The sequence below is a fragment of the Dermacentor andersoni genome, chromosome 2, assembly GCF_023375885.2.
Source record: "Dermacentor andersoni chromosome 2, qqDerAnde1_hic_scaffold, whole genome shotgun sequence".
In the NCBI taxonomy this organism is placed as follows: domain Eukaryota; kingdom Metazoa; phylum Arthropoda; class Arachnida; order Ixodida; family Ixodidae; genus Dermacentor; species Dermacentor andersoni.
The window spans coordinates 109818903-109831968 of record NC_092815.1 but is presented as its reverse complement, the minus strand read 5'-3'; the positions used below and the strand labels follow the sequence as shown (position 1 = coordinate 109831968).

The 13066-nt window shown below is 43.7% G+C and overlaps 1 protein-coding gene across 1 annotated transcript in view; it reads left to right on the top strand.

Moving 5' to 3' along the window:
• The window catches only part of LOC126541390 (tudor domain-containing 6-like), an 80212-nt gene that overhangs the window by 47979 nt on the left and 19167 nt on the right, over window positions 1-13066 (top strand). Inside the window, exons 16-19 of the mRNA XM_055076606.1 lie at window positions 19-430; window positions 4710-4894; window positions 7267-7675; window positions 9377-9676. Of these exons, the coding sequence (XP_054932581.1) occupies window positions 19-430; window positions 4710-4894; window positions 7267-7675; window positions 9377-9676 (1306 nt within the window). The remainder of the gene's footprint in view (window positions 1-18; window positions 431-4709; window positions 4895-7266; window positions 7676-9376; window positions 9677-13066) is intronic.

Genomic DNA, 13066 nt, shown 5'->3' with positions numbered 1-13066 from the left:
TCTCCATCATCCTCGCAGTCTGACTTGTGGGGATTACGTGGCCTCCCAATCGTCAGAAGACAAGCGTTGGTACCGTGCCTGTGTGGTTGAGAAGACCACCAGCGGGCACACAGTGCGATACCTGGACTATGGAAATGACGAGTCTAACACAGACCTGATTCCCCTTGCACCTGCGCACCTGGCTGTCCCCGCTGCCGCAGTGCGCCTACTCACCACGGACCCCACGTCCTTCAGAGTTGGGCAACTGCTCAGCTTTTCTGTGGAGTCTGCTGATGCTGATGGCACAATTCGAGGAACTGCCACCTCCCAAGAGGATGGCAAAACAATGGGCACGTTTGCTTTGGCTGCATGGCATTCTGGTCTGGACACTAAAGAACCTGTGGTGCCAGCTGGTTTAAAACCTGCAGGTGTCTCAACTCCAACTCTTCCGGTAAGAAAATTCTGATTATCTTGTAATCCCGAATTATACTCGCACAAAATAGGACACATTTGCTGATAGATTTTTCAAATACAGACAGGGCCACCAGAATGTCTGAATAACCAAGCAGTTAAAAAAAAAAAAAACGAAGGTAAAATAAATTTTGCTGTTTTTTACAACTTCAGCAGTGCAGAAACTTCTCTCAAAGTGCACCTATCACATATACTTTCTGAGGGCTGTACAGTATTACCGCTATGAAGAGATCTTGGTTTTTGTGCATTCAACACGGCCTTGAAGAAGGAAATCGGTAAGTTCCCACTTTTCTTGATCTTGGGAAACTGTCCGAGACATGCAAAGATCTCAGATAAGCTTGAGATACATATTTTATATTTCGAATTATTGATATTTCGAAATATTTTGCAATTCCCTTGTAGTTCGATATATCTGGTATCAACTGTATATAAGGAACGGGTTAAGCTCGCATGTAGGGAGAAAGTGCTCTGCTGAATTTGCAAAATGCAACCTAAAATGGCCAGTGTCGTGCTGTCAAGGTCACACTTTGTGGCACCGTGACGACACGACAGGAGAACGTGAAACACTGCTGCGGATTCAACCATTGAGAAATTTTGCAAATCAGACCTTCTGCACTGCTGGCATTGTAAAAAAATGTTCAAACACCTTGCATTGTTGCATGAAAATATCTAAATAATAGCACTTGGAAAAAGTCTGATTTACTATTTGCTATTAACACTTCCCCCCCCTCGCACTTGCTTTTCTTAATTTTTAGCTTTGTCAACTTCTTGCTAATGTGTCAACGTTTAATGCAAATCATACCACTGTTCTGATTCTTTCGCTTTGAAATTGTTCGACACCTATTCCTATTGACATTAAATAAGAAATTGCCATTCAAACAAGCCTAGCTGCAAAGCATTGCAGTGGGTGTTAGGCATTTGGAAGCATACCTGCTAACTCTTGTGAATTTATTGTAAAGTTTACAAGTTTGCCCCGCACTGTGATTTTACAAACATTTCTTTCAGTATTACAAAAAATAGTTTGTTTGTGAAGGTTTTAAAGCTGTTGAAAGATGGGGCTTCACAAGAATGCAATAAGAGAACCAGAAAGAAGCACTCGAGAAGTTCATTGTACCTGCGTCGCCCTTTTGTGGCAGTGCAAGATGCCATATAAACGAGAGTGCTTGCTTTGATCAGATTCATACAAATACGTTCCTGAAGCAGGCAAAATCAGCACCAGCAATGTCACTGAAAAAGTCAGTCATTATTTGGTGTTGTAAGTTTGCTGCTGCTTGTGTGCTGTGTCTAAAGATTAAAAAATCGCAAATAAAGTGCCTATGTATTCTACAAAAGGTTTGTGTTCAGGGCAAATAAAAAAAAAGTGTGCTTCCTTTCTTCATTCCCTGTTGAAACCAAAGAAATTTTACGGCCACACGAAGGCACATATGCGAAAGCGAGGTCACGGGCAACAGTCTAAGTGGTGGCAGCAGTGCTCGCAGCTGTCATGTTTTCAATATTGTGCATGCAGATTGGTTTGAAAAATTGAGTGAGACACCATATGGCATCCGAAATTTCAGGTGCTGTTATACATAGTTTCTATGGAATTGCTGGTGGTATTGCAGGGAAGTTCGAATAATCAAGCACGTTTGGAAAAATTTGGGTGTCTGAAAAATCAGTCAGGGACTGTACGAGGTGTGTGTAAAGGGTATGAAACATTTGGTCAGCAGAAATACATTTTTGATTAGGACATACAAAACCCCAATCCCCTTCCAAGTAGTCTCCTTGGTAAAGCACACACTTCTAGCGCTCCTGTCATTGTTGGAAACACTTCTGGACTGCGTCTTTTGGAATGGTGATCAGCCGGGCTATCGCATTCTGCATGTCTTCTCTTTGACTCTAACCGGGTTCCTTTCAGCGGCATTTTCAGCTTAGTAAATAGCCAAAGTCACACAGAGCCATATTGGGGGAGTAGGGAGCCTGATGAACCACAGAAATGTTGTGTTTGGCGAATGAAGTTTGAATCACATGCGCGGAATGGGCGGCTGCATTATCATGATAGAGCTGCCAAGTTTTTGCGGCCAACAGATCCGGTCGTTTGCACCGCACAGCATCACGAAGGCGGTGAAGTACCTCCCGGTAGTATTCCTTTTGTTTGGCCTTGTGGTGCGTACTAATGATGCACCACTCCACACGAGTCCAAGAAAACGGTCAACGGTCAACATGACCTCTAAATTGCTGTGGACCTGCCGTGCTTTCTTTGGCCTCGGGGGTGTCGGATGTTTTCACTGTGACGCCACTGTGACAACTGCATCTTGGTTTTTGGGTCGTGCCTCAAAACCAAGCAGGTCCAGCAGCTCCTGTCCAGCACATCCTGTACAGCAGGTCCTGCGTGATTTCCAGACCTAGTTGCTTCTGCTTCATTGTTAGCAGTTTCGGCATAAATTTTATGGACACTCTTCTCTTGCCCAAATCCTCAGTCAGAATTGAATGTACTTATTCAATACTTACGCCTATCCCATTCGCAAGTTCTCGGACTGGGATGCAATGGTCCTCCATGAGCACTTGCTCAATGACGATCTCATTTCGGCTTGTTGAGGGTCTGCCTGTATTTGTTTCGCTGTCCAGTGATGTGCGGCCACCTTTGAAGCAGTTGTACAACTCCTTTATCTGTGAAGTGCTCACGGCATCATCTTCAAAAACCTGTCGAATCTTGCAAATGGTTTCCATTTAGGTATCGCCAAGCTTTTGGCAAAATTTGATGCAATATCTCTGCTGATGTTTTTCTATCATTTTGCAACTTACTGGAATCCGACTAGCACTCACTACACGTCCTCACTTATAGGCCGACTGCCAGCAACTGATGCTTTCTACAGGCAGAAAAAATTCACGCAATGTGTTTGAATGGCCCCTCCATATCTTCACCGAAGGAAGCCTCCTGTACTTCATTGGTTTACGTGGGAAAGAAGAAGGTTCAATACTTCTTGAACATACCTCATATATGGCCTTTTAGTATGATGTGCTGCTACGAAACAATTTACGTAGTTGTGCATGGGTTTACTATTTACCAAAAACAGGAGTTTATATCACTTACACAAGTGATAAGCATGTGTAAATACTTTAGTCGTTGCACATAGCTTTCCGAGGGTTCTTTCCCCCCATCTTTGAGCTTTCTGGGGTGCTAACCCATTCATCCTTATAAATTGCTACACATGCATTTGCAAGTCCAATTCTTAGTGGCAGCAACCACATTCTGGAGAAGGTGAAGGGCAAAATCTTCAGTGTATCGAGACTTTAGTGTATGTGAGAACCCTCGGTCGCGATTAATCTGGAGCTTTCCACAACAGCATCCCTAGTTGCCCAGGTGTGGCCTTTGGGGAGCTAAAAGCACAGTTCTACAGTATTATATAATATGATTGCATGATTTTTGCGCATACAACCTGCACCAACATTTCAAAAAATTTAGCAAAGACATGGGGTTTCAAATTATATGCAAATTTCACCATGGAGTATGGCCTCACGTCGGCATGGCACGCGCTGCCGTGAGGCCATGCCTCAAGGCAAAGTTCTCTTCCATTCAAAGTTTCGTTGTCTCCTAGGGAACCCCACTTCCTCCTCACCCCTGTGTGATGAAGCTCCCTGGTTGCCATGTTGTGCTTGGTAGTTTGTGAACAACGTGTGCAGCACCGGCAAACTCATACTGCTTCTGACGTTGCTGTGGCGTTTGTGGCCTTACATAAATGCTGTTATATTTTTTTTTCCCACGATTTCTTAAAAAAACATTTCACTGTACCATATTTAGTATTAAAAAAAAAGTTCACACTGCGTTCATTATGGCTTCATTTTTGTGCCCTAGGTTAGAAATTCCTAGGTTCTAGGTTCTGTAGGAAAGTAAATTTCAGCCATTTGGCTTTAACACAAGTATCTTTGGGTGAAGTCCGACACTACGAACACTACAACGCCAGAATGCATTGATGTTATTACATTGAGAAAGCGGATTTAGAAAAGTGACCTGAAGAGCTTGAAGCATGTATTCAGCTCAACAGCTGCTTAGCTGCAAGAAATAGTAGCTAAAAAAGAAAGGCTTCAATATTTTTCAGTGTATGTGTACATGCAAGTTTCGTTTCGCCCTCCTTGAATTTTGGCCTTGGCATCCTAGAAATCTTTGAATCGTTCTTGAATTTCGAGTCAAATGTTCCGTATTAACCCTCATTGCAGTGCCAGTGCAAATGTGAGTTGTGATGCCACTTGTCATATCGTGGTCTTGCCTGCACCGTCCCCAGCGCCTGCAGTCATTGCTGAGCCTTGTCAAGCCTGGCGACAACCTGCGCATGCAAGTGACGGTGTCTGCCAGGAACACGGTGTGGTGCCTCGCCATGACTACCAATGTTGCTGGTTCTTTGGTCGAAATTGAACAAAGGCTCCAGGATGAGGGCAGTAAGCTTGGTGTCAAGGGTGTTACTCACAAGTAAGTCAACTGCTTCTGCTGGCGATTGTATTATTCAGCAACCCTTTTGGGTAGCGAACTTCCTAGGGCCTACTCGCTTTTCTCAATGATCATCTGCTGTCATGTGGTAGCATACCTTTTTTTTGTATGCCACCTACCAAGTCTCTGGCAGGTTTAACTGGAGGATGTCCTAGGACTTTCAAGATTGCTCTACTAGGGAGATTTAGAAATAGCGCACCCAATTCTCTTTGTGTTGCCGAAGCCCCATGCCCTGCTTGTGGTCTTTTGTATACCTTTTTGCATTCTCTTGTATGCCTGGTGGCTTGCGCCCCCTAACTTTGATTGTGTAACGCCTACAGTTTACTGTTGTCATAAGGGTAAAATAATAGAGACAAAGGTTATTGTGGGAGGCACAGGTTGTGGCTTCTTAATGTACATATGGGAACTTTGCAGATTCTGCAGGCACTTTAGACTTGGTGATGTACTGTCGATAGAATATAAAGAAAAGGTAAGGGTTCTAATGTGCAATTTAGACAGCCAGTACTGCCTCAGTCTTTTGCAGGGACTTTATATGGCAATAGCTTTGTTTGCCCCGACACTAGTTTGATGCTTCAATGCATGAGTGAACATTCTTGGTATGGTTACATTTCTGCTGTCAATCTCGTCCTGCTTTTCCACATAAAGGCTTGTTAAATCGCAATCGAGCCAGATCTGGACCGAAATTCTCAATTGATTGGCCCCCCTTCTCTCCCCCCCTCGCCCCTTTTGCGTAAAGGAGCCAATCATAATTGGGAAATTTGATCCTAATAGGGCTTGATCGTGATTTAAAGTGCACCGCCTCGTAATGCACGGGCAGTCTGCGCCTATATATTCGCAGCGCCAGGGCATTGAGAACTCCACCGCGTGACACGCGTAATAGACTTGATGGCTTTTACAAATAACAATGTTTATTGCAAACCAGAGGTTTTACTAGGATGCAGTCTAGCAGTGAACGAGACGTTTGCCTGGGCCGTACACCAAACAAAGGCAGGGAATGATAAAGGAGAGGAATTGGAGCTTTATTTAGGGTCCTTCCTCTGTTCTGACTGGCAGTCTCTTCTCCTGGCGGTCACTGGGCTGCACCAATTTCGGTAGTCCTACTTACTTCTTTTGCTCAGTAAAATGGGCGTGAAGCTCTGTGGCCAAGTGACGGTCTACGTTTATGCGGAGGCATTGTGGCCGCCTCATCAAAGAATGTAGTTGCCGACAAGTGTGCCTGTGTGATGTATTGCTGCCAACCCCATCGTGATTGGTATCTTCATCTATGTGCTTGGCAGCATGTGTACCGTGGTCCGCAGGGCTGTTTGAAGTGTACTGTACCTTTTAATAGGTGATAAACCAAACACACTGTCATTCTCTGCCACCTCCTCAAACAAGACTCATCTAAGTGTGCATCACTTGCAGAAGCAGAAATGAAAGCAGCTTGCAGTTGCCACGTTGGCTCAGCAAACTGCCTGCTGCTCTCGTGCACTCTGTGTATGGCCAAGGGCAGTGTGAACACATATACAGCTCTCTGTTCAGACAGACATGAAATGCAGGGCAGCGTGCAAGTAAACGCATACGTACAGCAAGCATCCTGGCACAAGGCCAGTGTGTGCTTAGTAGGCGACATGCTGCACAGAAATTGCATAGGATGATTGGCATTACGCAGCAGCGGGTAGTGCTTCAGTGAAGCTGCATTGGCTCTCACACAGCAGAACTGCAAGCTTACGTACACGCAAAGAGAAATCTGAGCGTGTTGGTACATTGTACTATGCTCCATACCGAGGTTTCAGAAGCTACTTAGTATCATCCAACATAGGAAAGGTATCACCTACGAAGAAAAACTTGTACTTAGTGGCATTACTGTGCAATGAAGCCGGAGTTGTTTTTAACAGCATTTAAAAAAAAAGGGGGGGAAAAGAAACGTCTTGCGCACATTTAAGGTGACGTTTTTGGCATGACTCTTTTTTTCTTTCTTTTTTCTCCCCCCCCCCTTTCTGTCTTTTTGTTGTGGCATGTGTAAAGAGATGCAAATTATAGTATATTTGCTGTTTAGTGCCTGCCAGTGTTTAGTGTGTAGTTTATCACGTCCCCATCAGATATGGATTAACAAGGTTCAATGGTATGTGAGCCTCATTAATTTCTCTGTGGGACCAGAAATTTGTTCTGATGAGGTGGGGGGGGGGGGGGGTTTAAGGTAAATGAAGTTTGCGTGATTAAAAGCTACGATGCACAATGTAAATAATCGCTGCTGTGCATAAGCGCGTTTCTTGACCTGCATTTTACATGAATGTTTCTTTCAACCTGATCAACTTGAATGCAGTGATTTGCTCATTCATCACCCAATTTTAACTGTTCTGTTCCCTCTTCAGGGTGAATTGTGGTGATTTCGTTGCTTCCCGATCAACGGAAGACGGGCGGTGGTACCGGGCCTGCGTAACCGAGAAAACTGCCAGTGGGCACACAGTACGATACTTGGATTACGGAAACGATGAATCCAATACGGACGTTTTTCCTCTTGCACCAACACTCTTGATAGTGCCTGCTGCAGCCATTTGTGTGCTGGCATCAGACCCCACATCCTTCAGAGTTGGGCAGCTGCTCAATTTCACAGTCAAGTCTATTGATGGTGGCACAGTTCGAGGAACTGCCACTTCAGAGGAAGATGGCACAAAGATGGGCATGTTTGCCCTGGCTCCCTGGAATTGTGGTCTCGCCGCCGCCGGGGAACCTGTGGTGTCGCCTTCTCCGCAAAAACCTGCAGCTCGTCGAGCCACTCCCGTAAGGCAATTCTCTGTTATCATATTGCAAATTACCCTGTTAACCATGGCATTTATGGTGCTGTTCTAGCCACAACCCTTTCATTTTACTTATTTGGTAGAGGTAACAGAATAAAAAGTACCAAAATTACCTGAATGTAACGCTTGCCTTTCTTCTGAGAAAATGTATTCAAAAATTGCCTGCATGTTACAATCAAATATTAAACTAAAACTGCATTCACACCGTTGGAACACAGCATGTTTTTGCGACGGTTGCTGTTGCTTCATTTTATGCCCGACTATGATCTAATTTAGAGCGGTATTTTCAGCCAATAATTCTCAGAGATACTATCACTTCCATGAGATTTCACATTACTCAGCATCGAATGCTTCATCATAATCGGCCACCAGCGTTTCTGCCGCATTGCCAAGCTCGCTATCTGCACATGGTGTTAGGAACACTGTTGGGTGCATGTTTCGACAAGGCCGATGCAGAATCGTGAAAGTGACAGCAGTATCGAAAGTGATCGCTAGGGAATAGTGCCTCTGTGTGCATTTATCTGGGGCCAGTGACTTGCAAATGGCAACGACGTACCGCTTTCATTATGAAAGCTCATTAACCCCTTAAGTGTTTTATCATATTGACTAAAAGTGACCTTATTTTTATTTTTTATTTTATGGGTTATTTTCAAACTTCACACCTTCAAAAACCCTCCTTAAGTGTTTTCAAACTTTTTTCTTTGTGTTTTAAGGGTGAAAACTTACTTTTAACTCTTCACTATGTAATATGTATGTACATACAGGTCATTGCCATAAATGCTACAGTTAGAAACGAGGAAAAGTGTTTTAATTTACCCTGTTTCAAAATCAACTATTCTGTGAAGCAAAGTTCTTCCCCGAAGAAAGGTTTTCACCTATTGTAAGGCAGATCACGAATTGTGTGGAACTTCATGAAGCACGTGAGGTCCTCTCAAACTTTTCTTGCTTACTTAAAACTGTCTGTCTGTAGTAGTCACAACGTATACCGCGATTAATAAAATATAATTATAGACTGATCACTGGTGTTTTGAATGGACGTAAAGCAGTAATAATTAGGCAGACAATTTTTTTAGAATTCTTATGTGAAACTTCAAAGAAGCACCCCAAGGAACACGAATGAAAGTAATAATTTGCTTTTTGTAGTATAAGTGCCGAGAGCAAAGAAGAAATCTGATCCAAAATGTATACCTGGCTCCTTGATCTCAACTTTAGTGAGTCAGACTGCACAAAAAAAAAAAAAGGTGGGGAGTGGGGTTTGTGGTGTCAATGCTCACCATAGTGATGCCCATGCTATGCGAAAAAGCAGTATCTTCGCAAATGTGAAAACAAGCAAGTTCCTATTGTACAGGGAGCATTTTGTTTTTACGCTGCAGCAGTTTTGCTTTATACTGCATTCTTTATGCTCGTGTGGCAAGTGTTGTCAGGTTAAAGAGCAAGCAGCCTCCTCATACTTGATTATTGCATTCGATAAGCTTTTCTGTGCAAGCAAGGATCTCCAGTGTGCATTCAACAGGATCTGGAGCGTCGACGTGCTTTGTTCAGTTACTGTAAACTGCAACATGTCGGGTAGGATGAACGAGTCGGTCGCCACATCGCTTCTTTGTATGCAGTAATTGCTTTAATTCATTGTTATCCTGTCTTGTTTTGAGTGAACTAATGCGCAGTGCATTCATGTTGCCCATAGCTCAGTACCTCTTCGCCTGCCCCACCACTCGTGAGCCATCAACCCAAGATGGATGCCAAGGTTCTGCATGTGCCGCAGCGAAAGCTTCCGACGACCAAGTGCCCCATGATACCCGTTTGGAAGACACCAGAGGTGCTGTACCTGCAGCAGCAGAGTCTGGCTTCGGAATTGCAGGCTATGATGGAGGCGCTGAACACCTGGGTTAGGAGTGAGAGCCCCGAGTCGACTGTTGCAAAGTACTCCAAGGGGGACTATGTCTGCGCACTGTTCAGCGAGGATGCCACTTGGTACCGAGGCCAGGTAGCTGTGTTTCTTTACAGTATTAGGTGACCCAGCTAACATGGACCACGTAAAGGCTTCTGTGCAGATGAAACCAACTGTATGTTGTTAGCCACCTACTGCTGAAGCCTCCACTATCTTTTTTTTTTTGTTCTTATGATTAGTACCAAATTATTAACTTTATGGTCACAATGTCGATGCAAGGTTTGTAAAGCACATTTGATAACGTCGCTTTCAGTTATTTGCGAAGCATTGCTTGCATAGTTCTTTTTCCCATCCTTCAAAGAAGAGCTACTCTGCCACGCAAGCGGCAGGTTGTGGTTGCTTTTAATGGTTTTGCATATGGATGGGCAAAATCTAGTAAGATTAGGTTAGAATCCAATTCAAAAAGAGTAGTGATTTGGTCGGTAGTTTCGAATCAAGTAGTTCGAATAGTACAGTAAAACCTCATTCTAGATGCTTGTTAATTCGGAAAATCGAATAATTCGAACTCATCTGCTGGTCCTGGCGGGCATATGCATTATTTAACGGAATCAAACTCTCGTTAATTTGGACATATTTGGCTGCATGAGGATCAGATAGTGAAAATCGCAATAAGAAAATAGATTTTTGAAAGCCGTCCTCATTCTCATCGAAACGATTGATGAAAACGCCCTCTAAGTACCCGAAAAAGGTAATTTTGTCAGTGTGTACGGCGAGACAGGAACTCCGACTTGCATAAAAACACTGAAGTTCACGGAGCTATCTTTTGTCTTTCCCCTTGCTGAGCACCGCCACCTTGGTATTGTTCAAAAACTGCTTCCTCTTTCTTTTTTTTTTTTTTTCTCGTGCCAGCCCCACCCGTGAACATGAAGCAAACACACCACAAAGGAAACAGTTGAGGTCCTCTCTCCTCTTGTGGCGGCCTCCAAGCTGATGTTATTGTCATGTGGCCCCCCAGTGCATGCCGCCATATGCCGAGTGTGCTGTATTGTCTGCTACGTTGTCTTGGTGCGGCGTGTTGCTTTTGTCGTTGCGTGGTTTTGATCGTGTTAACGTAAATATGCATAAATTACAATTACCTGAAAAGAGGTATATTACAGTTGCTTCCGCAGCTGAAAATGATGTATCCAAACTCCTGAAAAGACAAGAAAATGCTGCCTACAGCCACTTGTGACAGTGACTTTGCTGTGTGCTATCACGTCAAAATGGACTGTCGGTTGTACACAAGATGGTCCTGCGCTTCGTGCTCAGTCTGTCCCAAGCGCATAATCTCGTGCAATCGCTGCTGAGCCATTTGATAAGCATCAAACTTCTTGCGGCGGTTTCGGTAAACTTTCACCCAACTGTCTTGGCTGTAAGGCCTTATCAGAGTTGCTTTGCCAGGTGTTGGCAACCGAAGTTGCTGTTTGGTTGCCATTGCATAGGTAAGTAAGGGGACATTCTGACTGGCACCATTTTCCAGATGTTTCAGCACCGTGTCGGGGAATGATATCAGAAAAATTGAGCGAGATGCTGTACCGAATCCAAAACTTTGATTATTGAAAAATCGTTCGGTGGCATTATGGCCCAGTGGTGGCTTCGTTTATGGCTTGTCTTGGTTCTGAGCCATCATGTTCAGTAAGTGCACAGATTAACTTAATGCATGCTGCAGTTCACAGCCAATTGCCCACGAATATTATAATTATTGAATACTTGCCCAATGATGGTTTTGTTAACTTCTTTAAAAAATTTACAAGTTTTTGATCAGCCCTAATTATGCTTGAAACAAAATACTGGAGGCTTCTCCGTGAGGCTGTAAACAACATACAGTTGATTTCATCTGTACAGAGGGCGTGTTTTTTTAAGCATGGTTCATATTAGCTAGAACACCTGCCCTACATCCAACTTGCACAAATGAATCCAATGATCATTACTATTCAGTTCATATTCAGTTTGAGAAGTCGCTTTTCGAAGTTGTTGAATATTTTTTGTTTTCAGAACATTTGTTGCAGTCATTGGGGAGAAAGCAAGTAGAGACTATTTCAAATAATTCTGTTGCAGGAGAACTGTGGTTGTTTCTCAGGCACACCAGTTCTTGAGCGAACGCATGGACAAGATCACTGTATTATCTCGATTTAGCCGAATCAATTAATATTTGGCAATCTCGACATATTTCTTTATATGATGTGAGGTGCTGTAGTATTGCACTTAGCTCCTTCAGCAAGCACAATGTACTATACAGTAATATCTTGTTAACTCAAAGTAGTAAAAACCGGAAAAGATTTTGAGATAAGCAGATTTTCGAGATAAACAAAGTTGTGGAAATTGCAGTGAAAAGTCGTCTTTTCTAAAAAATTCACCACTGCTGACCAGCTTTTCAACAAGAGCTTTTAAACTGGCTCTTTGTAGAGGTTTCAAAGAAAAAAAGAAAACATACCAGAAATATCAACCAGCTCTGTTTTTTGGCACCGCCATTTTATTCAGTGCGTAAAAAACTGTGTAAGGCTGGTCTGCTTTGCGGTAGCACTTGCACCTAGAAAGGCGTCCTCGAGCTAATTCACACATCGCATGAACCAATTGTTCCCGCCGCTGCACTCAACCTCAATTTCGCAGCAAGCGAAGCATGTTTCTTACTTCGGCTGATGTCAGCACCTCTCGAGGTCTTTCGCCATCGCCGCCTTCACCGTCCCCTCCATTTGTAACCATCCAAGTGATTTAGGTGACACTAAATTCACCTGGTACATCCTGCCCGCATAGCGCGTACTCGCAAATGCTCACGTCACCTCTTGTGTGGCACCGTTTGCGGTAAGTTCGTACTGCGAGCGCTGCATACTATTCTGCGCAACGCACACGGCATGAATTTACCGGGAACAGCACCACAGAAAGCGACGTGATCATTTGCGAGTACTTGCTATGCGGGCAGGATGCGCTGGAACACACGTGGCACTTGCATTCTCATTCTACACTGCATCAAATAAAAAAACCTGTGCCACGTACGTTGCCTAGAATAATATTAAACACGAAATCACACCTCTGATGGTAAATCACGTGCATCACATATAGCAAACAAAACGAACTGCATCAAGTGTTATTTCTCAGGGCCTGCCTCTGCGCACGTCTCTCCCGTCACATGACATGCCATGTGGTTGCTTGACAAAGTTGCTGTGCTGCGGGGTTCTGACTTGACATTCAGGACAAAACATTTGCTTTGTGGTAGGCACGGCAGCCTCGTACGAAGCTTGTTAAACATTCCGGCAGCAGAGTTTTTGTTCCGCTCTCAGACAAGATTTCGATATATCCACAGTTTGGCCCAAAAGTTCTTCCAGATAAATTTAGGGCAAGAAATACATGGGACATATGGGAAATGGTTCAGTGCCACAGAAAATTTCGAATGGGCCAATTTTTCTAAATATGTGCGTTCGCGTTAATGAGATATTACTGTATTATGTG